The following is a 24075-nucleotide window of genomic DNA, read 5'->3' on the forward strand; positions in this document are numbered from 1 at the left end:
TTTTAAAAATTTAACCACTTTAATTTTTCAATTCAAGCTCTGCTAAGGTCTGCGACCGTTTCAGAACGTCTTGAGAGATCCACACCTTAACATATACATTCAATTAAAAAGAATGCAATTTAAAAACACTCTCAAAGGGAAAAAAAAAGCAAATAACACAAACAAAAGGGACAATTACTAGTTGTTTGTATTAAATTATTACTTTTGGACAGAAAAACCGAAAGATGAGATGCTATATGAAACAATTATTAAAAAAATAAAAGTGCTATGAGAATAGATACACCACTGAGATTTCTTATCAAACTATAATTTATCGAAGCATAAATGTTTCCCCTCGCATTTCTCGTGCACTATTTCCATTTTGGGGAATGAGGCTAAGCAAGCACTAATTTGGGACTATATATATGCACTTGATATATTGATAAAGCAATTAATCATCCATACATTTTCAGTATGGGTGAACTAGGTCCATATTTAGCAGTGTTTATAATACAATTAATATATTCAGGGATGACTTTGTTGTCCAAGGCTGCGTTTAATGGTGGAATGAAAACCTCTGTTTTTGTATTTTATAGACAACTCATTGGTGCCATTATTATGCTCCCTTTGGCTTTTATATTTGAACGGTAATGTTCAATATATGATCTGTTTTTCTTCCTTATAGTTTTCATTTTAATTGAACTTTTTAATGATAGTTTTTACTTAATTTTCTATAGTGTGTTATATAATTGACTAACATTTTTTTTTTATTATATGTTCTAGCAAACAAGCCGTGCCAGTGCCATTCTCATTTATGACCGTGTTCAAGATTTTTATGCTTTCACTATTTGGGTATAGCGCGTTATATTATTATTATTATTACTCATAATCTTTATGCGATTTCTTGATGGATGCTACATTGAGAAATAATATTTGGACTTATTAGGTGTATAATCCTACTTAATTTTTTGCTTTACAGACTTACTTTGGCTTTGAATGTGCATGGTATTGCCCTTTCTTACACGTCTGCTATGTTGGCTGCTGCAATTGTTAATTGCCTCCCTGCCTCTACATTCTTCTTTGCAGTTCTGCTAAGGTCAATTTTGTAAAACCACATTTTGTTCTATTGCCCTTGAATTTAAACTACAAAGGTAAAATAATTTTTTCTAATGCAAACTAGTTGCACGTGAATATCTAGCACAAAAATTTCTGTTTGAAAGTGTATTCTAGTGTCTGACAATTTAATTATATTTTATTAATTTATTTTTCACAAATTATCACTGGTGTCTACGTATTAATTTCGTGTCTGTGTTAGTATCTGTGCTTCATAAATAAGAGATTGATGAGAGTTGATCAATGACATCTATTGAAATTTTAAAATAAAGGAATTTCTTTAAGAAAATATACCATATATAAATCATTTCTAGGTTGAGGTATAATGAGTTTTTTTTACTCATAGGTATACTAATAGAGCATAGCCCTATCTGTACTAATGTATACTAATTTTGAGTAGTGATGAGAATGTAATCCTCTACAATTGTAGTACCGTGTTGCATTAGTAGAGGTTGTTAAATTAAACGATCTCTACCATGGGTGTTGCGGTTGATATTACAAAAGTTATAGTCAAATATGACCAATGTAATTATGTTTATTTGTTGCAAATACATAAAAATGTATTATATAACTATGTTTAATTGATTAGAGCGATTGGCAAATATGATTCTCATATACGGTCATGATATATTGCAGAGTGGAGAAGATAAATATAAGGACAAAATCTGGAAGTACAAAGATAGGGAGTGTATTATTGTGTATGGCTGGTGTAGCGACACTGGCATTTTACAAGGGCCCCCAAATAAGGATTGTGCATCATCTCCTATTTAGATATCATCACAACATTCAACAACATGAAGATCAATTTTCATCTGGACAAAAATGGATATTGGGCTCTATACTCCTGTTCTTAGCCACCATCATGTGGAGTCTTTGGATTGTAATTCAGGTACCAACTCACATTGCATATTTGTGTGTCGTTAATTTAATTCCAAGTTGTGCTATAATGTCTAGAATTATCAGAAAATACTTAGGTGTTACATTATGAAATCTCTGATTTTTAAGGTAATTTTTTTCTTTTTTTTTAATTATAGGATGTCGTTCACACACTATCTATCTCAAAATAATTGTCACATTTATAAAATATATTTATTTCATAATAATTGTCATTTTCTATTTTCAATATACTTTATTTATTTATTTTTATTATGCCATCTAACTAATATTATGTGTGTCACTCTAAAATTATTATTCTCTACTTTGAATTTATGACAATGAAAATAAATCAAAAATTAATATGTATAAAATCACACTTCTCTTTTGTTTATTTATTATTTTTATTTAATATATGTGAAATGGTCAACTAGGACCATTATTTTGAGATGGAAGGAATAAACATTAAACACAAGTTTGATGAAATATTTCACATGAGTCACAATTTTTAATGGATTTAGATAGATCCATTATCTTTAGCTTTATATAAGTAGGGAAATGGTGAATGCAAGAATTAGTATAAGAAGAATGAATACGAAGAAAGTTTTTTTAGAATAGTTTAATCTAACTTTATAGTCTCTTTTACTGCTGTTGTTGGTTCATGACTTCACTGACAATGATTTAAAAATAAAAACAGGCACAGTTACTAAAAAATTACCCTTCAAAGTTAACGTTCACAAGCATTCAGAGTGTATCAAGTGCAGTTCAGTCATTTGGCATTGCAATAATGTTTGAAAGAGATATTGAGCAGTGGAAATTGGGTTGGAACATGAGACTCGTAGCAGTAGTTTACTGTGTAAGTATTAAAATAATGCATAAAATAAAAAATTTGATGATTATGAATTGAATATGTTAAATGTTTAATAGGGGGCACTGGTGACTGCGATTGCATACTACTTGCAAGCATTGGTGATTGAGAAGAGAGGACCAGTTTTCCCAGCAACATGGAACCCACTAAGTTTTATAATTGCAACCATTGGTTCTGTGTTGCTCTTAGGCGAGCCACTATTTTTAGGGAGGTGAGATTCAAATCATAATAAATACACAATAATAGAATTATATACTTAGATGCTTAATCTTATTCATTTGACTGGACTGCTTTTCAGTGTTTTGGGTGGGATTTTGCTGGTTTTAAGTCTGTACAGTGTTTTGTGGGCAAAAAGCAAAGAAGAAATGCCTAATCAAAATTCTTTACCTATACAACAAGCATATAAAGAATGTGCAGAGGTGAAAACAGAGGATGCATGTAGCAAACCACCCTAATGAGCATTAGTTTTTATTTTTCTTTTTTGGTTCCTATTTTTATTTATTTTTCTTTGGAAGCTAAAGCTAGTATATACATTATCAATAAGCGAATACTTTTCTTTTTGTGCTCATCTATACTGTACAAGAAATTCGTAAAAAAAAATCTATCAGTATATTAAAAATTGTCTAAGACTAAATTGGGGAAAAGATGTTACTTTGAAAGTGTGATTTGTCTGATGTATTTACCCAAATCGGAGGAAAATGATATGGTAAAATCCATAAAAGTGGGAAAAGTGCAGAAACTGTAAAATTAAAATTGTGTTAGAATTTAGAAATGAAAAAAATGATTATAATTAAGGAATAATGGTCCATTCATAAAAATAAAATAAAAAATAAAAACATTTGTTTTATGGTTTAGTTGTGTTTGTGTGTAACCTATTTTTCAAAAATAATTTTTATATTGAAAATGAACTGGTTATTTTAATTAATTTTTGAAGAAAATTGTTTTCATGCAAAAGGGACAAATACAAAATTTCTTCTAAATATTAAACATTAATTAATAAAATATATTCTTAATTAAGAATTTTTTTTCATTTTACATCTTTAAATTAATTGAACCAATAAATTTATTAAACACTTTAATTAATTTAATAGCTTTCAGTTATCAATTATAAATTATCATGTAATTTTTCCGAGCCATAAGCGGTATGGTAAACCATTGAGCAAAGTATGGTTCATGATAAACCAAACTAGATTGTTGCCTTGGTTGTCTGGCTTTTAAAATAATTGAGTACGAAAGTTCATTTTCAAAATGGTGAGCATCTGTCAAATAAGTTATCGAGTTTCGCAAATTAAATGATAGTCAAAATAATCTTTATGTAAATTTTTTAAACACTTTTATTATTAACCAATATAATATAACATGTAAATTAAATATGAGATTATTATTTCATATCAATGCATCACAACATTGATAAATGAGTTATTGACAAATTCGTCCACATAAATTTTATATTTTATTGATGAATTAATCTAAGTTTATCACATTAATGTAAAATCAATATGAATAAATCACGGATTTAATAAACATACCACAGCATAATCTATATCAAAATTATAAATTAATTGAACCTCACTTACAATTTCGTGAGTGAACTAGAATGCACATGCGTGATGCATTCAAACGAGTTTAATTCCTTAGTTCTAAATGTGTTTCGTGTATGATTTTTTATAATTAACATATTATAATTATTATAATTTTTAAGTAGACAAAAAACAACAATTTTAAATAATCGTTTAATGACAAACAATTGTCTCTTGCATGGTTTTAATAATATAATATGATTAATTTTATAAAATTATTCTCATTTTTATTTAAAAGATATAAAAAAATATAAAATATATTTACTAGTGATTTTTATTATAACTATTCTTATCGTTACATGCTTTTGTTATATTTATTAAAAATAAATATTTGACATATATTTCTATATATCAATGAAAAAAAAACTCATCCCGTATTTTTATTAAAATTATCAATGATAAAGATATGTTCCATGTTTTTTTTACGTATCAATAACAAATATTTGTCATAGTAAATTTTTTAAAAATTTACTCTATACACCCACATTTATACTTCTACCTCACGGTTTGATAAAAATATAATTTTACTTTTTAAAAAACAAAATTAATTTTTTTTTAGTACATATATTTGTGTTCTAAAAAATTTGAAATTTTTTTTATGGAACACAAGTGTGTTTTGAAAGCTTAAAAAGAATGATAACACAATTTGAATTTTCTCAAAACATTTTTGTTACGAAAAAATATTTGACGCATTTTATTTATTTATATTTTATCAATAATAAATATTTGTCTTATATTTATCAATAATAAATGTGTGTTCCGTATTTTTGCATGTATCAATAAAAAATATTTATTTAGTGTGTTCAATATTTATCTATGATAAATATGTATCCAGTTATATATATATATATATATATGTCATATTTTTTATATTTATCAATGACAAATATGTATATCTTATTTTTAATGTTTCAATAACAAATATTTATCCAACATTTTTTTTATACTTTTCAATTAAAAATATTTGTCTCATTTTTTTTCTTTCTATTTATTAGTGAGAAATATTTAACTCGTGTGTTTTTTTAATATTTATCAATGACTCATATATGTCTTTTATATGTAATAATAAGAAATATTTGTCAAGTGTTTTATTATATTTATTGGTGATAAATATTTAGTCATTGTTATTTTTTTAATTCTCTAATGACATATATTTGTCTCCTATAAATCTTTTATAATAAAGTAAATTTTATATATTATAATTATTTTCATTTATATTTGTATGATATTTATAGAATTACAAAATTAGTTAAACTACGATATTAAAGACAAGCATTTGTCCCATTTATCAATTATACTTTACAACTATTTCTGTTAGTGACTCATTTTCATAATAAGAAAGTAAAAAATTTGATATGTGAAAAATTATAGTTATTGAGTAATAATTGTTCTCATTTTTATGTATGTATATGAGAAAAATATTAATTATTTTAACGATATATTTAGTGACAAACATTGATTCTGTATATGGTGTTGTAGTAAATTATAATTATTCTTATTTTTCATTTCAAAAATATTCAAAAAAATATTAAATTAATCTAGTTAATTAGTGATAAATATTTATGTTGTTTTAACAACTTATTTATAGATTCATTTTTCAGAGAAAAAAAAACAACTTGAAAAATTGAACCGTAAAAAGTGATAGTTAGCATATATTATAACTGCTCTTATATTTATGCTGACAATATTAAAAACATCGTAATTTTAACTATTTTTTTTAGTGAAAAACATTAGTCTCAAGTATGATTTTTAAAATAAATTATGTAAATCATATTTTGACCATTCTTATTTTTCTTGGTTTCTCATGAGTTCTGTTGTAAGAGGTAATGTAATTCAATACATGTCAGACATTAAATATAAATTGAAAAAATATTAAATTTAACTAACTAATTAACAAAAAAATAGGTTTTTGGTATATGAATTATATACTTTTTTTAGTGACTCATTCATAAGAAAACGTGAAAAAAATAAAGTGTAAAAAAATAATAGTTAATGTATTATAACAACTCTCATTTTTATAATATTTAAATATATACTAACTTGTTAATTTTTTAGTGACAAACTTTTGTTCCACTACGATGTTATATTAAATTATTGGACTAAATATAATTTTAGTCCTTTTAAAATAACGACTTTTAAAGTTTAGTCCCTAATATTTTTATCGATTTTTAGTCCTTATTTATAAAAAATATTTAACTCGTGTGTTTTTTTAATATTTATCAATGACTCATATATGTCTTTTATATGTAATAATAAGAAATATTTGTCAAGTGTTTTATTATATTTATTGGTGATAAATATTTAGTCATTGTTATTTTTTTAATTCTCTAATGACATATATTTGTCTCCTATAAATCTTTTATAATAAAGTAAATTTTATATATTATAATTATTTTCATTTATATTTGTATGATATTCAGAGAATTACAAAATTAGTTAAACTACGATATTAAAGACAAGCATTTGTCCCATTTATCAATTATACTTTACAACTATTTCTGTTAGTGACTCATTTTCATAATAAGAAAGTAAAAAATTTGATATGTGAAAAATTATAGTTATTGAGTAATAATTGTTCTCATTTTTATGTATGTATATGAGAAAAATATTAATTATTTTAACGATATATTTAGTGACAAACATTGATTCTGTATATGGTGTTGTAGTAAATTATAATTATTCTTATTTTTCATTTCAAAAATATTCAAAAAAATATTAAATTAATCTAGTTAATTAGTGATAAATATTTATGTTGTTTTAACAACTTATTTATAGATTCATTTTTCAGAGAAAAAAAAACAACTTGAAAAATTGAACCGTAAAAAGTGATAGTTAGCATATATTATAACTGCTCTTATATTTATGCTGACAATATTAAAAACATCGTAATTTTAACTATTTTTTTTAGTGAAAAACATTAGTCTCAAGTATGATTTTTAAAATAAATTATGTAAATCATATTTTGACCATTCTTATTTTTCTTGGTTTCTCATGAGTTCTGTTGTAAGAGGTAATGTAATTCAATACATGTCAGACATTAAATATAAATTGAAAAAATATTAAATTTAACTAACTAATTAACAAAAAAATAGGTTTTTGGTATATGAATTATATACTTTTTTTAGTGACTCATTCATAAGAAAACGTGAAAAAAATAAAGTGTAAAAAAATAATAGTTAATGTATTATAACAACTCTCATTTTTATAATATTTAAATATATACTAACTTGTTAATTTTTTAGTGACAAACTTTTGTTCCACTACGATGTTATATTAAATTATTGGACTAAATATAATTTTAGTCCTTTTAAAATAACGACTTTTAAAGTTTAGTCCCTAATATTTTTATCGATTTTTAGTCCTTATTTATAAAAAATTACAAAAAATTGATATTTTTAATTCTTAAAAATAGTCCATATAATATTAAAATAGAGTTAAAAGTGAATAAATATTTTTCATAAACTAAATTCTAGATCGTATTTTAACTATTTTTAACTAATTAATTAGTGACGAATATTTGTCTCGTCTATAAATTGTATGCTTGAATTGCTTCTGTGCTGACTAATTTTAATTATAAAAAAACATAAAAAAACCGACACTAATTTTAACTAGAAAAACGTAAAAAAATCGGCGTGTAAAAACTATACTTATTTAGTTTAGTTATTCTTATTTTTACGTCGACAAAATTAATAAAATATTATTGTAATTTATTTTTTAATAACAAATATTTGTTTCGTATATAATTTTTATAATAAATTATAATTAGTATAATATAATTATTTTTATTTTTATTTAAAAAGAGTAAAAAAAACCTAAATTGCATTAATTAATTCATAACAAATATTTATTTTATACATAAATTTTACAATTCTTTAGTGACTCATTTGGAGTAAAATATGAGTTTAACGTGTTACAATAGTTTTATTTAGAGCGACTCATTTTTGGTTATGCGTGAAATATTTATAGAAAAGGTTAGTAGTATATTTTATTGCAATAAAAATTTAGACAAATAGATAGAAAAATCAAGCACTACAGTAAAACACAGCGCAAAAAACAACATAAAAATTGGATGAGTTGGAGACTACACTTTCTCTCACTCTCTAACTAATTCAGCTGAGGAGTTACATCAATTCAGTTTTTTATAGGTTTATTGAAGTTTTGTTAAACCGTCATTTTCACATTAATGATATTTTTATAATTTAATAATAATAAATTTATAATTGTTATCTTTTTTATTAATTTATTAATAATAATAAATTTATGATCGTTATCCTTTTTTATTAAGTTATGATCGTTAACTTCTTTTTAATTTATTATATATTAATAATAATAATTTTATGATCGTTATCTTTTTTTATTGTTATAAAAATTTAAGTTCAATTTTATTTTAAATTTAAATTAAAATAATGTATAATAATATTAATTGAAATATTTAAATTAATATTTTAAATTATAATAAAATAAAATATTAGTGTATAAATTAAAGTTATGTGACCTATTTAATGAATTCATGTTGAAGTAAAAAATGAATGAATTACTTTAAAATATATGATACGCTACGCTCTATTTAATGAACTTATGTTGAGATCATCGTTGGAGATGCTCTAAGAAAACCTAGTGGAAAGAGAACATTTTTTAGAAGAAGAAATAGTGAGACCAGATAGAATAAAAAAAAGTAGAGGAAGCAGTTTTTTGTAAAGGGAAAGTTGTCTTCATTTTTTGTTATGAGTCAAATAATATTTATGGAAGGTTTTTTTTGACTAAAATGTTTATAGAAGATCAAGAGTATATTTTCATTAGTATATTCTCTCTATATATATAGTGTGTATTAGATTTTACCCATTTTTTAAAGGTATATTATGTATTTAAAAATACAATAAAAATACAATTTTTAAATTAAATATTATAAATAAATGTGTGACATTGAATTTAAATTTTATAAAAATTATTTAATGTAATAAAAATAGATAGAAAAATATCAAGCATGAAGAGTAAAAATCAACACTAAAAAATAGACGAGTTACTATAGGAAAAACAATTAGTTTGCGGCAATCGCAAGAGACACATACGACGGTTAACGGTATGAAATAACAAAGTTATCTATATTTTTAATTACACATCAAATATTTATAGAAATGGTCAGTATTATATTTAAATTGGTATCTTTCTTCCTTGATAATTGAGAAAATATTATTTAGATAAAAGGTTAGATACAATTAATTAGATATACAATTAACTAAGCTATAAGCTATGTAACTAATTAATTTAACAAACTAAACTAAGATATATTTGAATAAAATATATTAGATTAGATTAGAAGTGGTTATTCACTGGTTTTACAAGTTTGTGGTCCCCAAACATATAAAGCAGCTTATATATGATATAATTTGAGATCCACACACCCGTCGTTGATCGTCCGTATATATATAGATAGAGAAGATTCATTCAGTGTTCTTCTCATTCACTCAACGACTTCATGGTTGTCTTCATCGCCTTAATAGACATAAGCATAACGTGTTTACTTCTATCATCATACTATATTTGTATCAACTGTCAAACACAAAGCCAACGAAAACATAATGAAAGGAAAAAAACCATATGTTGTTGTGGTTGTCATACAAATTATATACGCAGCTATGTTTATACTCTCAAAAGTTGCATTTGATAATGGCTTGAACAATTTCATCTTTGTCTTCTATAGACAGGCAGTAGCAACCCTTTTCCTTATCCCTTTTGCTTTCTTCTTCGAATGGTGTGTGTCCAAATGCATGTCTAATTATCTAGTACTAAACTTATTTCTTTGCTTTATAAGTTCATATCAATAATATGATATATTTTCATTCTTTTCTTTTTTTTTTTTCAGGAAAAGTTCACCCCCTTTGTCTTTCAAGACCTTCTGCAAAATTTTCTTCCTTTCTTTATTTGGGTACGTCCATTTAATGGATTTGGGTCGTGTGTTATCACACTCATGTAGTCACTCCATCTTGACTGTCTAATCATGATAAACGGATCAAATTTTAAGATCGAAATTTTTGTTAAAAAAAATTAAATTTATTCGTTCCGATCTGGATCAAATAAACAAGATGCTTCCCATTATTAAGATGACATGCATGTATTAATGTGTATAAACCATACCCTATATATGGAAATAGGTTGAAATGTTTATACTTTACATGTTTTACCTCCTATTAGTTATATGATTTAAACAAGGGTGCTATATGTTTTTTCTCACATTTAAATCTTTTACATATCTTTTATATGGTGCAACAGTCAACAAAACTACTATATTTAGCGAGAAAATGTTGTGTGTCTAGCTAAGTTTAATATTTAGTATGTTCGATGCACTAAACAATAATTAAAGAGGATATAAAAACATGTTTTTCCAACTTCATTGATTATTAAAATATCGTATTTCGATCCAAAATTTTCAGGATTACTTTGAGCTTGGATATAAATGGTGTTGGTCTCATTTACACTTCAGCAACTTTGGCTGCTGCTACCACAAACTGTCTTCCAAGTATCACCTTCTTCTTAGCACTCCTACTCAGGTAGTGAACAGAGTTTTAAGCTTACACACTATAGCTTTCCATTAATTTATTCAATTATTATAGCTTAATTAATTAAATGCTTACGCAAATAAAGGAACCTTGGTAATTGGTATGTATTGTCTATCTCTATTCCTTGTCAAAACTAACTTTAATTGATATTTTCAGGTCATTAATATTCCAGTTGTACATTTTAAATTAATTTATAATTTACTATGAATAAGATTCGGAGCGCACTACTCTTCTTTTGGTAGCAACTTGAAAAGGCATGACTTTTATGTAGTTATTACTAGTATATATAGACCACGAGTGAATTAAATATGTAACATTTTTCAGACAAAAGAACGACAGGTATATACTCTAAAATATAATATGAAGGTACCTTGATTAGTGACACTAAAACAAGAAAAAGATAAAGATAAGACACACTTAAATATTAAAAGTAGACATACCATATTAAGATTCCATTCATATATTTCCAGCAGCTCTTGTAAAGTTTTCAGTTACTTTTTTAAGCAAAGTTAATTTTATAGGGATTCTGACCTGATTCTGCGCAAAGGTGTTAAAATGGGCTTTAGCTGGCCCATGAAATTTTTATATGATAAATTTTGGGAACACAAGTTTACCTGAAATATTTATAAGCTAACTATGTACCGTAATTTTTATGAAATTGTATGCAAGTGTACCCGAATTTTGGAAATTTGAAATGTTAGGTACGTAAATGTTTATTGGAAAGTCAAAAATCGGAAATTTCCATTCTTAATTTTTTGGTAAGCATTTTATATTTCAATTTTTTTTTTTCGATATTGAAAGTTTTGCGGTGGTGAACCGGAATTTAACATAAAATCTTGATTTTTTTTTTTAAATTGTTAGGACAAAAATCATATTCCAATGAATTTGTGGGATAGAAATAAGGGGTAGGTTAACAATGATAAAACATAAGATGAAGAGGAAGATCAATAATCTACTAAGGTTTCATAAATCAAATGAAAAAACAATTTAGCATGATAGCGTTACAATAAGTATATTCTCACAATACTGTTTTGGCGTGAAAACAAATCACATTGTGATAATTTATTTAGTTAATGCACTATTAATGCATGTGAGAATATGGTATTTAATTTCAGGGTTGAAAGTTTGAAAATAAAGACAGGAGGTGGGATTGCTAAGTTGGTAGGCATTGTAGCATGTATGGGTGGTGCAGCGACCCTTGCCTTTTATAAAGGTCCTCGTTGGAAACTTTTAAGCCATCATCACCTTCTAAGATACCATAATACCAAACAACATGATCAAAACCATGTTCCATCTGCTACATGGGTAAAAGGTTGCTTCCTCGTGCTTCTCTCCAACGTGTTTTGGGGTCTATGGTTGGTGCTACAGGTAATTAACATCAACTCTTCCCCTTTTAGTCATCAACTTATAATTAATTAACCCATAATGACGTTAATTAATACTCACTCCATTCTTTTTTATGTGTCAATTTTTAGAAGAAAAAAATTGTCACTTTTCATATTGTTGTTTTCAAAATTCAAAATAGTGCTAATAATATAATCAAAGTTTATTAGCTTTTTTTATTATGCGCAAATAATCTTTAAGAAAAACGAAGAATATATATCCTTATGAATTTATTACTTAAGCCATTTAATAAATTTTTTGGTATTGACTAATTAGGCTTTTGTAATAAAAAAGTACCCGTCAAAGCTGATGTTTACAACACTTCAGTGTTTCTTAAGCTCAATTCAATCTTTATTGATTGCATTGATCATAGAAAGGGACATTGAGCAGTGGAAGTTGGGTTGGAATGTTGATCTCCTCGCTGTACTATACTGTGTAATCCTCTTAATTTAACTACTATTTTGGTTATATTTTAAAATAACATTAAATTAATTCCAAGAGAGTGACAATAATGACTTTGTTTTGGTAGGGAATTGTTGTCACAGGGTTGACATATTACTTACAGACATGGGTAGTTGAAAAGAAAGGACCTGTGTTTCTTGCTATGTCAACACCACTTTCTCTCGTTATTACAATCTTCTCCTCTATAATTTTCTTCGGTGAAACAATACATTTGGGAAGGTAACTCCACTACTAACTTTTGTGGTTATTAATTCAAAATTCAAAGTTTATTTATTTTCAACACTGAGTAATTCAATTCATCCGTATTATAGTAGTGTCCTTTTTTAAATGAACAATTAATTAACTAAGTCGGTTATTGGGTGATTTTGATGTTCAGTGTGTTAGGTGGATTAATGTTAGTGGTAGGACTATACAGCGTGCTGTGGGGAAAGAACGAAGAGCAAACACCAAAAACTCCGCTAGATTTGGAACAACCGGCATCGAGTTAAAATGAAATGAGCTACCAATTACACCTTATTATCAATTGTGGATTGATTCGTATGCTACATACATGTGTGTGTTTGATATAGTACTAGTTAGCAATATTGCCAAAATTTTGCCTACAATGCATGCTTAAGTCAAGCCTGCGGAGATGTACAATTTTTGGGTTTAAAAATACCTTTAGCTATGTAGAATGTAAGGAGACATATTAAAAGAGTACTATTATTTATTACAAAAACTCCTCGAAATACAAATATTGTTCTTTTAAAATAAAATAAATTAAAATATTGTGTTATGATATTATTCACAAAACAATTGCAAACAGAATAAGCAAATGAGATTATTCGTGGTTTTTTTTATTAGATTATTAATATTATTTGTAATAATAGTAAAAAAAAATGTAAACGATCTATATTCATTCGTCATTATTCTCTATTTATTTAAGATTTCTCAAATATTAATCCTTTACACATTCCACTTTAGATTTATGATTTTAGAAAAAGAATGACTTTTTATTTGAGTGTAGATTGACAAAATTCTATATTTATATATTATTTTAATCTTTTGGTTTTTTTAAAATTGAATTCTAGTTTTAAAGTTTTCATTGTAGTTTTAAAATTCGGCTAAATTATTTATATAAGTTAATCAAAAATTATATTAGTTAAAATTTAAATTTGATGTTTTCGATAAATTAAAACTTTATTAAATCTTTTTAACAATATATATATATATATATATATATATATATATATATATATATGTGTAGAAATATACCTTTGATAAAAATGTTAGACATTTTTTAATGTCTATTATTTGAAATAGGTCATATTCTACTTATAAAAAAAACTATTAAATTTGATAAATCAACCTCTATATATATCTATATATATATATATATATATAATTTATTAACATTATTATTTGTTAGTAACTTAATATTTATTGAATAAATTTTATTAATTTTTATACTTATAATTTTATTAACTTTAGTTTAACCGTAAAATATACAATTTTAATATAAAATAGATTTTAGAATACACCAGACTTTTAGAAAAAGTTAAGTCGAAAAAATGTTTATATATGCTGCAAATCAAAAAAACGGTTTATGATATGCTGTAAATCAAATTTAATTTTAAAAAAAGAATGTAGATGAGATATGGTCTATTCTCACCCTACACACGATGATAAATAAAAAAAAAAAAAAAAAAAAAAAAAAAAAAAAAGCAGCTGGGCAGTGGTACACCGATCAATAAAACTTTTACAAAGAAAAATATTTTACGAAACTAACATTTGAATTTTGAATTGAAATTTCATCTTTATAACGAGGGTGGAGGGGTGTGGGTGGAGGGGTACTTAGGTAATTTAAATTATAATAAAGGGATGAATGTGGGTAGTAGTAAAAACGGTGGTGTAGGAAGCACTTAACCTTATAAACAACATTAAAAGGCCCAGTGTTTTTCGTTGATGGACATGAGGCCTGCACATTCCCTATGATCGAACACTTTATTCCTTTTAAACGACATCGTTGTATAAGGTAGCCACAGCACTAGACTTCAGATTCCTTCAACTAAACCATAGAAAATAGCAAAGTGCTTTTGTTTGATATCCGTCAATATGCAAATAACGCGATGGCGAAACTTTTTGTCCATGAAGAATCACATTATTCCCTCCGTTTCGCATTTCTCTGCTTTTCATTCCACTCCTTGTTCCTGTCATAAATGGAAGAGTAACCCCGTGAGTTTTCAATTTTCTTATTTCAAAACGGAATTTCGCATTGTTTCTTGTGTAATGAGGAAAATAGGGTAGAATTTAATTCTGTAATAGTATATTGATTAGTTAGAAACAGTTACAAAATAGGAGAAGTTTTACATACATACTTAAACTTACAAACTCTGCTGGCATTATTCTATTTTATTTTAGTGAATTTGGAACCTTTTTTTTTGTTGTTGTGAATTTGTTATGATTATCCACAACTTTGGCAAAAAAGGTTGGAAATTAATGCAATGTTTTTTTTTTGGGATCCTTGCAGGATATAGGAGGACAGAAACCATCTAAGGTATGCCTTGCAGCATTTAATTTTAGAACAAAAATCATGACTACTTAGCTTCATTTTCTGTAGGTGATATGGTGCATATTTATTATTTGTTTTTGTGTTGTTAAGTACAAGCAATTTATGAAGAAAAAAATAAGGAAGCATTTTATAGGTTACAGAGCAGTCAACTAGAGTAAATTATGCAAGGCAGTCTATTGTTATTTTTTATTTTTCTCCATTAGTATATTGGTTGTCATGTTTGCATATCACCTCAATTTTGAATGAGATCTTGAAGCCTCAGTGCAATTTGAATTGAAGAAGAAGTTTCTGTGGCTATGCATAGATTCAATTATTCTAGGCCTCCAGTCGCATATGGTTAATTATTTTTTGGGTCATGCTAATAAGTGCCCAAGTGGTAGGGCACTTGTTGAGGAAACCAAAAAGGAAATAAAAAATAAAATCACACTTTTTACAATTTCAAAATATGAATTACACAAATTCCAATACATTTTTTCTACCTTTAAACTCTTAACAAGTGCCCATATCTACCATTTCCCTTATTTTAAAACTCTTAACATTTTTTTCTAGCATTCCCCTAATTTTTTAAATCTACTTATGAACAATATGCAACATATTTTTCTAAAGGTCATTATTTAATACCATGACAGGTGCCATGTGCGAATGGTCTGAATCTGGGTCTTACTAAATTTCCTAATAAGAAGATATCTGAGATCAGAACAAAACAAGTGAATGAATTGCATCAATTTTTAATTGGATAGAGCAATTTGGGCACTTCCAGTTGTGTGTCTCTTATACTGTTATACACATTAACACACGATGCCACCTGAGTTTTGCAGAACCTATTAAACTATTTCTGTAAATTTAATATTTTCTGCACCTTACACTAGGCATGCATTGAAAATGCAATTTCCCTTTATAGATGACGGGTTCATGCTCTAATTAAAATAAAAGAAAATGGGGGAAGGGGTACAATGGTGGAACTGTGGAAGAACACACACATGTTGTACTATATTTTTTTCCGTCATCATTTCCTGTTTTATTCACTATATAGAGTGTGGACTGCTTATTCAATGTATGCTGTCTTTGGCGTACTTAATTTTTTTACGAATCCTTGGATTTTCAATAGCTCGAGTGTTCTGGTTGATATTTTTCTGATATATATGTTATAATTAAGCAATGACTGATGACTCAAAGCACTACAAAAATCTGTAGTGTGTTTGTTCCTTGAGAAGTGAAGTTGTGAATACAACATTCCCATGCTACGCATAAGCTTTGAACAAATATTTATTCGTACAATTCATTTCCAAGAAATTTTATTCTATGTGAATCAGTGGTTCAGTTCTATAGATTTCTCATTTCTCAAGCTCAAGCAATTTTGAGCTATGATCTGTATTCTGTAATCTCCGTTGGAACTCGTGAGGAGTTTGGATAGGAATTTGTTTTGCTTGTAGGTTAGGATTGATCTATAGTTGATTCTTTATTGCTCTTCATGTAACTCTTGTGGGGAAAACCTTGCTTATTTGACATCCTTGTAATTATTGATATAGTTCTCACAGATTCTGGAAATGTCAATTTCAGAATCAAATCAAATTTGTTACCCGTCAAAAGCGTGCTGATGCAAAGAAAGCTCTAAAACATCTCCTTTACAATAGTGGATCCTCTAAATTTTCATTTGAGGTATGCTCTCAACAAAGCAACTTTGTCATTTTATGTTACTATTTTTATTATCTTTTATTTTATTTTCTGTTGCAATGATTGCTTAATTGTTTGTGCATGGGCATAGTTTGTGGATTAAATATTAAAGTGAGATGGATTGCAGATGCAAAAACTTGTCCCTTTTCAAATAATATTTTTGTACTATTTAGATGGGATTTTCATCACGAGTTTGTCAGCATTGCCCATAGTCATAGATAACAAATGTAGGATGGGAAATTATGAACAGAATCAACAACAAATATGCATTCTCTCTGTGTGTCTGCGTGTATGAGCGTGCGTGCATGATACAAGCATAAAATAATACTAGAATTTTTAACCGATAATTGCAGTTTAAAGCTAAAAATATATATGCTGAGTGTATCCTGTCAACCAATTTGGATATTATTTGGAAAAGTAAAGGCTTATTTCTCTGATTTGACAAGCAGTGGCTGCATATTCATGCCCTCCCGGCTCCCACTAATAATCATATAGATGCTAATGAACTAATTTTTATATGAATAAAGTGCAGTCTGTCCTTTTTCAGACATGCGGATAATGTTCTTACTTGCACCTTAACACCTCATACTGTGTTCTATTGTAATATTTTATATATCATAGTTACTGTAAAAAAAACTGCAATGGCAATGTTTTAATGGTGTACATTCTCCTAGGACAAAGAAACAAAACGGAAACATGATGGAAACTCTGGGGATCGTTCAAATAGCTATTCCAATAATGGTCAACCAAAGTCTGGCCAACGGTTTGGTGGAAAACCACAAAAGAAAACTACAAGTGAGTTCCTTTCGGTTTACATTTTCTATTTCTGGTTATAAGTTTAGGATCTTGTTTAAATTACTTTGATAAAAATGCATAAAACTCTTGTCATTGAGGCAAATTACTAGAATTATGTTGCTATAAAGTTTAATATGAAAAGGCTACCTTTACTTTCTCTGTCAAAGATTGTGTTAGTAAGTTTCTCCATTTTGAGCAATATCGATAACATTTCGAATCGCGGAAATTATGACAAATTCACTCAATTTTTATTTCATGTCCTGGAAGTTAGGAAAGTACACACTTTCAGCAAAATATATAGCTTTAGAGTGAAATCATTATAGTTAAAAATTAATTACGATTTGGCACACATTTTAGTCATCACACAGTTTATTATCTGTACATTCTAGACCAGTAAATATTCTGAACATGGATTAAACAAGTTTTGTTATGCCACTTGTTCCTCTGAATATTTCTTAAATTTTGTTCACTTCCCTAACTATTGATCTCCAATCTATGTTCAGGAAAAATCAGAAGAGAAAGTTTCTGTGAGGATGTTGATGGCCATCCTGAACAAATATTTCAGGCAACATTTGGTAACAGATGGTATACGTGGTCCTTCAGCAATATGCGGGGATCTTCTTCTGAACAATCCACATACGGGTTTGAATGGCGAGAAAATGCAAGTAGGACAAACAAGTGGAAAACTGCGAGCGATGATGAGAATGATGATAATGATAAAGATGACAATTCGTGCTGTGTAGGGTCGAGTTCTGATAGAACTATTCTTGGTTTGCCTCCAACAGGTCCATTAAAGATAGAAGATGTTAAAAATGCGTAAGAGCTTTAGGTTTCTTGTACCATACATATCATTCACACATTACAAACTGCTGATATCTCTTTATTATCATTGCAGTTTCCGATTATCAGCTTTAAAATGGCATCCTGATAAGCATCAAGGCCCTTCGCAGGTTAGTTTGAATTTTGAAATATTTGTTAGGCCTATCTGTCGCGTAGATGAATGCTAAGAAACATAAATATAATTGAAAGGTTGTCATGTATAATCACTTTTTACAATCCTGAACTACCATTTATATAGAAAGACCCTTTTGATGAATATATTTTTTAGCACAAAAGCAGTTGCCGATTACTGCGAAACTGGCATATATAACCATGAACTGAATTTATGAACAACGAATAAACAGCCAATACTTTTCTCTGTTGTGGCTTTTATGGTTCTATTATCTGTTGTTGATTCAAGTGACTTCTAACATCAATGGTTAATTTTCACCACCTTTAATTTGTTAAACACGGGTTATTTGTTAAGACGTTAAAACCAAGTAGTTCATTTTTACTGGTTTTCCAACAATTTGTGGTGGCCATGATGGTATTCTCCATATTTGCAAAGGCATTAAAACAAAATGGGAGTGTGGCAGATAAAAATTAAAATGTAGGTTATATTCTATATTATAAAAACTTCGTGCACCATAAAAGCCACCTTTCTCTCCCCCTTCTTTTTGGTTGTATGTATATATGCTAATGGCTATCTGATCTTATGTCTGCATTTACCTTTCCGTGATAACAGGCAATAGCTGAAGAAAAATTTAAATTGTGTTTAAATGCATACAAGACATTATGCAGTGCTCTCTCCCCAGCATAGGAGGCAATATGACTTACCAATGTTTCATAGTCGTTATTATCTCCAACAGAGCTGGTCACCGGTGTAGTTGTGTAGGATCAAATTAATTGGTTGTACTATAATTTTTTTTGGTACAATAATTGTTTGTATTTTATTAACAATAAAGTCCTGATTTTTTTCCTCTCTATTTATGTTACCCAAAGTGCTTACTCTAACTAGAAGAGTAGTGAAGGGTGTTCAGTCAGAAAAATTCATTTTTTTAAATGCAAATTTTAATTATCTGCTCCCACTGGTTGGGATTATTATAGCATTATACTGTAATCTGAACATTGAGATTATTTTTAGCATAAACATGCCAAGCCGAATTAACCATGTCACTGAAAGGTGAAGTGATGTGATAGTTTGCTTCACCTTTGTTGGAAAATGACTTTAAAAAGATTGTACACGAGAGATAGATTAACATTTCAGAATGGACACTTGATTGAATAAGTGGAAATGAATTAAATTAAATCAAAACAAACTAATGCTACTACTATTAGACCTCTTTTCTCTATCATGAGATAACACTACAAAGCATTTAATTTAAACTAAACAACCCAAAATCAGTAACCTTACTAAAAACAGAGAAGAACAACAGAGGAAGATATCATGAAACCATAGATCAGGATCAAGAACCCAAAATGAAGAGCCCAATTCCTCTTAAACTTACCAAAATAACTCTCAGGAGGTTCCTGATAATGAATCTCAAACTCCTCATCACCAATAGCATCAAAATCACCACCACTACTCAACCTCATCTTCATATCCCTAAGCTTCTCAGTTGCCAAACCAAGTGTAAGCTTATGGCACCTTCTTTGATACTTGAAGCCATTGATGCATCTAAGTGTCTGTGCTACGGAAACATAGAAGATGAGATGTGCCATTGAAAGAAGAGTTATGGGGATCCAACAATGTCGACATTGAAGACGAGGTGACTGTGATTGTGCCATGAAAACTAAACTGAGGAAGATGAAGAACAACTGGAACAGTTTGTGAAGCTCTTTTTTTTGGAGGTCTATGGCGCGTTTCTTCTCGAGGGTCTTCTCAAAATGGAGCTGGATGATGGTGTTCAATGCTTGGAAAGCTGTGTCTCTTGAGACAACTTGTTGTTGTTGATGGTGGTGGTGGTTTTCGTAGTCTGCCATTGATAACGGTAACAATGCAGAGAGAGAGAGAGAGAGAGAGAGAGAGAGAGGTGATGGTAGGTGTGCTCTTTTGTGTCTGTCTGTGTTGTCTCGTCCCGACAACAACGTTTGGAGTTTGTTGAAATAATAAGTTTATTGCTACCAAATTTAAAAGGTGAAATTAATAGTACACTCAAAAGCTGGTGTTGTGTGTTGTCGCAGACAGTAATACTAGTCTATGTCACTTTACTATCGCATTTATCTCCATGAATTCTCTTTAAATGACATTTTTATATTGTTTTTAATTTTTAAAATTTATTTACTTCTTTTATATTTATTAAAAAAATTATGTATAATATTTTTATCGTTACACCGACAACTTTATATGTCATTTATTATAAAAATATGATAATATACATTATTAAAAATATAATTATACATTTTAAAATTGAAAATAATAAGTATATGATTGCACCTCTATAAATTAAAGTGAAAATTTTAACTCTCATATAGTAAATAACACAAATAAATATAAGTGTGAACAAAATGTCGTTTAAAATAATTCATGAGAGATTAATGTAATTTCCTCAAAAAATTATTAAGTTAATTAATGTGTTCATTTTATGTGTGCTAATATTTTTAAATAATTTTTGTATTTAAAAGTATTCAACTTAATTTTTTTATATTTCAAGATAAATTAATAGTATTAAATAAACGATGTTTTAAAAAATATATAATAAATTGAAAAAGTACTTATATTTAGAAATAATTTTTTTTATTCAAATGGTGTTTATAATTAGAGAGATAGATATTATTTATTTAGAATAAACTAAAAAAAATAATCAAATTTAATTTAGTTATGCAACAACAAAAATTAATTTTGATTAAAAATTAATTTAAGATAAAATAATTTATATTTTAATGTATTTATGTGAAAATGACTTGATATAAAAAGAGATTCAATTTATATTTCAAGTAAAATCTAAAAAATTAATTAGAGTTTATAGAATTTCTTATATTTGTGGGAGTAATTTTTGTTCTTACGATGATAATGACCGAAAGGAATAGTAATATCCTAATATTTTATTTTCATCGTAGAATGAGTTAAAACATTCATCATTAGATATTCAAATAATTTGGAGGTGGTTTTGATCGGTATGAGTCAAAGAATCTTTAATAATTCTCCATAAAAAACGAAATGGTGGCGATCTCGATATATTTTAATTCCAAAGATTAAACGCTGATGTCCCATAAGTATATCTTAAATTTTAATTAGTAATCATTGATATACAATATTACTGGGAGAAAATGAAAGTCTTGATTATGATCGGACCATTTGTATTCATAGCAATTTTATTTTTATTATTAAATTTAAAAACACAAACTTAAATTATGGATGGTTCTATTTTAATTGAATGGTAACGGATCTATTTTATTCTAAGATTGCATGTAGTCTTTTACCAATTACTATAGTGACTAAATTTACACACATTAAATATAGAAAAATGATAAATTTATAAGTCAATAATTAAGTGAATAATTCAACAACCCTGAAATACAATGATACTAAATTAAGTATTTTGACTATTTCATGTATATTGTGATTGTATTGCACCCAGATTTTTGTTGGAATGATTTTTCTTTGATATAATGATACTGAATCTTGCTTTTATTGTGATTGAGATTCTACATTATAATAGAGATATTTTTTTCAACTTTTAACTTTTATATGTGCTTTTTAATTTATCCAAATTAATCATAAATTAATAGTTTTGGGATGAATGAAGATAACGATTATAATAGTGACAATTATCTTTGATTTTTATAACATCGTATTGAAAAAAAAATAAATAACATCAAACTAAGATGACGATTAATATAATATCACACTCAAACAAAAAAGTACATAAATTATTTATTTAAATAAAATAGAGTCATGCTAGTATTACTTAAGGGCACATGTTAAGAATAAAATAAAAAAACTAAATAAAATTTTATAATAGAATCATTACCATGTATCTATAAAACTAAACAAAAAAGGAAATAAAATTTTTACATTTGAATCATTACCGTGTATCTTAAAGACACATGTTAAATGAGAGATTTCAAACTAAAAAAATAACTATAAATTACTCATCTAATTGATGAAAAAGAAGTAAGGAGTTATTTATTTTTTTACTTTTTATAACAGCAGCTAAACGTTGTGGAGTCTCTCTAGATCAAGGACGGACCCAAGCACAAGGTTGTGTTGACAATAACCTACGTTTAGTTAAAAATAAAAAAACTTTTACTGCTTAATACACTAAAAATTAAGTAATATAAAAAAGAGAAAGAATAAAGATAAATATGTGTTATAAATTATGTCTTCACAATATTTTGTTATTTTTCTAAAATACGCAATGTATTTTTATAATAGTATTTAAATATATTAAAATCATAAAAATAAATTTAAATGTGTTCTTAGTTTGTTAATTAAATATTAAAATATAATTTTTGCAAATTAATTTAGTATATAAAATTATTAATAAAAAAATATTTAGAAATATATTTATAATTTTAATAAATTCAAAGAAATCGGTGACAACATATTATACATTAAAGAAAAAATTGACAATTTATCTTTTGTAGTAATATAAAATGGCAATTTCAACCATTTATCTTTTGTAGTAATATAAAATGACAATAGTTGAAAGAGATATATTCTATTCTCAATTGTTCAAATTTCTGGTTTGTCTTATCTAGATTTACCTATTCTTAAATTGATTTTATAGGTTTCACTTATTTTCTCTTATAGCGAGCACAAAGATGCTATAACTTTTTTTTAGATACTGGAGACTTTGTATCATGTGCATAATATGTTACTTCATGACAAGACTTATTATTTTAACGGTGAAAACAAACTTATACATGAATAAATACCTAGCTAACTTGTACTATAAATTTGACTTACCATTGGATATTAAATATAAATAAAAAATAAAAATAAAAAGTAAAAAGGAGTTTTAAATCTTTGTCTTTGGTTATTATTGGGCTTTTTTGGGCAAAACAAAATATCCACCACTAGTTGGGAATTTGCTTTTTCGGGAGAACAACCTCACTCACTCACTATATGCATGGGGACCAATTTATAAATAAAAAAAGTAATTTAAAATAAAAAAGATGAAATTGAAAATAAAAAAACCTAGGTTAAGAAAAAGCTAACACTGGTGTTGTGGTTTTTTGACAGACATTTCTGTAACGTTGTTCTCACCTTCATACACAACAACGACAATGGCGACAAAAGCTTTGGCCTTCACAATAACTCTGAACGACCTCTTCGGTTCCAAGTCGCCGCCACACAACGCTGCAAAACATTCCTTTATCTCTGTCAGATGTTCCGCCGGTAACCTTTTTTTTTTTTTTTTTTTTAATTCATTCTTTTTTTTTTGTATTTGTTATGAAATGTTTTATTTTTGTTAC

The 24075-nt window shown here is 27.1% G+C and overlaps 5 protein-coding genes across 7 annotated transcripts in view; 4 read left to right on the forward strand and 1 right to left on the reverse strand.

The window, feature by feature from the left end:
* The first annotated feature begins 386 nt into the window (after positions 1-386).
* Positions 387-3401, forward strand: LOC101501078 (WAT1-related protein At5g64700-like). Its single transcript, XM_004502837.4, has 7 exons — positions 387-626; positions 763-831; positions 959-1075; positions 1729-1981; positions 2663-2821; positions 2893-3044; positions 3132-3401. Exons 1-7 carry the CDS (start codon positions 454-456, stop codon positions 3286-3288), a joined length of 1080 nt encoding a protein of 359 aa, XP_004502894.1. The 5' UTR covers positions 387-453; the 3' UTR covers positions 3289-3401.
* Positions 3402-9832: 6431 nt separating this feature from the next.
* On the forward strand, positions 9833-13569 carry LOC101501394 (WAT1-related protein At5g64700-like). The gene is made up of 7 exons (XM_004502838.4): positions 9833-10165; positions 10277-10339; positions 10845-10961; positions 12086-12338; positions 12630-12788; positions 12883-13034; positions 13192-13569. Exons 1-7 carry the CDS (start codon positions 9993-9995, stop codon positions 13301-13303), a joined length of 1029 nt encoding a protein of 342 aa, XP_004502895.1. The 5' UTR covers positions 9833-9992; the 3' UTR covers positions 13304-13569.
* A 1255-nt stretch (positions 13570-14824) lies between these two features.
* On the forward strand, positions 14825-19640 carry LOC101501928 (uncharacterized). Of its 3 annotated transcripts, none has more exons than XM_004502840.4 (8): positions 14825-15029; positions 15325-15351; positions 15996-16073; positions 16927-17025; positions 17715-17835; positions 18339-18651; positions 18731-18785; positions 19400-19640. In XM_004502840.4, the coding sequence occupies exons 1-8, from the start codon at positions 14910-14912 to the stop codon at positions 19472-19474; spliced, it is 888 nt and encodes a 295-aa protein (XP_004502897.1). In that variant the 5' UTR covers positions 14825-14909; the 3' UTR covers positions 19475-19640. The 3 variants fall into 3 exon arrangements, with proteins under 3 accessions (XP_004502897.1, XP_004502898.1, XP_027190011.1); XM_027334210.2 differs by having other exon boundaries at positions 14917-15029; positions 15996-16011; XM_004502841.3 differs by lacking the exon at positions 15996-16073 and having other exon boundaries at positions 14828-15029.
* A 269-nt stretch (positions 19641-19909) lies between these two features.
* LOC101502467 (uncharacterized) lies at positions 19910-20775 on the reverse strand. The gene has a single exon (XM_004502842.4). The coding sequence runs from the start codon at positions 20635-20637 to the stop codon at positions 20068-20070; it is 570 nt and encodes a 189-aa protein (XP_004502899.1). The 5' UTR covers positions 20638-20775; the 3' UTR covers positions 19910-20067.
* Positions 20776-23728: 2953 nt separating this feature from the next.
* The window catches only part of LOC101502770 (carbamoyl phosphate synthase small chain, chloroplastic), a 3729-nt gene continuing 3382 nt past the window's right edge, over positions 23729-24075 (forward strand). Inside the window, exon 1 of the mRNA XM_004502843.4 lies at positions 23729-23998. Coding sequence (XP_004502900.1) covers positions 23887-23998 — 112 coding nt within the window. The 5' untranslated portion in view covers positions 23729-23886. The remainder of the gene's footprint in view (positions 23999-24075) is intronic.

Source organism: Cicer arietinum, chromosome 5 (genome assembly GCF_000331145.2).
Source record: "Cicer arietinum cultivar CDC Frontier isolate Library 1 chromosome 5, Cicar.CDCFrontier_v2.0, whole genome shotgun sequence".
Lineage (NCBI taxonomy): Eukaryota > Viridiplantae > Streptophyta > Magnoliopsida > Fabales > Fabaceae > Cicer > Cicer arietinum.

Bases quoted from the DNA above. Each gene is read 5' to 3' on its own strand.
- LOC101501928 (XM_004502840.4), top strand. From the start codon at position 14,910: ATGCAAATAACGCGATGGCGAAACTTTTTGTCCATGAAGAATCACATT. The intron at 16,074-16,926 runs GTGAATGAATTG...TGTCAATTTCAG, and splicing joins CTGAGATCAGAACAAAACAA to AATCAAATCAAATTTGTTAC. The intron at 17,026-17,714 runs GTATGCTCTCAA...ACATTCTCCTAG, and splicing joins CCTCTAAATTTTCATTTGAG to GACAAAGAAACAAAACGGAA.
- LOC101502467 (XM_004502842.4), bottom strand. From the start codon at position 20,637: ATGGCAGACTACGAAAACCACCACCACCATCAACAACAACAAGTTGTC.
- LOC101501394 (XM_004502838.4), top strand. From the start codon at position 9,993: ATGAAAGGAAAAAAACCATATGTTGTTGTGGTTGTCATACAAATTATA. The intron at 10,962-12,085 runs GTAGTGAACAGA...ATTTAATTTCAG, and splicing joins TTCTTAGCACTCCTACTCAG to GGTTGAAAGTTTGAAAATAA. The intron at 12,789-12,882 runs GTAATCCTCTTA...TTGTTTTGGTAG, and splicing joins TCCTCGCTGTACTATACTGT to GGAATTGTTGTCACAGGGTT.
- LOC101501078 (XM_004502837.4), top strand. From the start codon at position 454: ATGGGTGAACTAGGTCCATATTTAGCAGTGTTTATAATACAATTAATA. The intron at 627-762 runs GTAATGTTCAAT...TATATGTTCTAG, and splicing joins TTGGCTTTTATATTTGAACG to CAAACAAGCCGTGCCAGTGC. The intron at 2,822-2,892 runs GTAAGTATTAAA...AATGTTTAATAG, and splicing joins TCGTAGCAGTAGTTTACTGT to GGGGCACTGGTGACTGCGAT.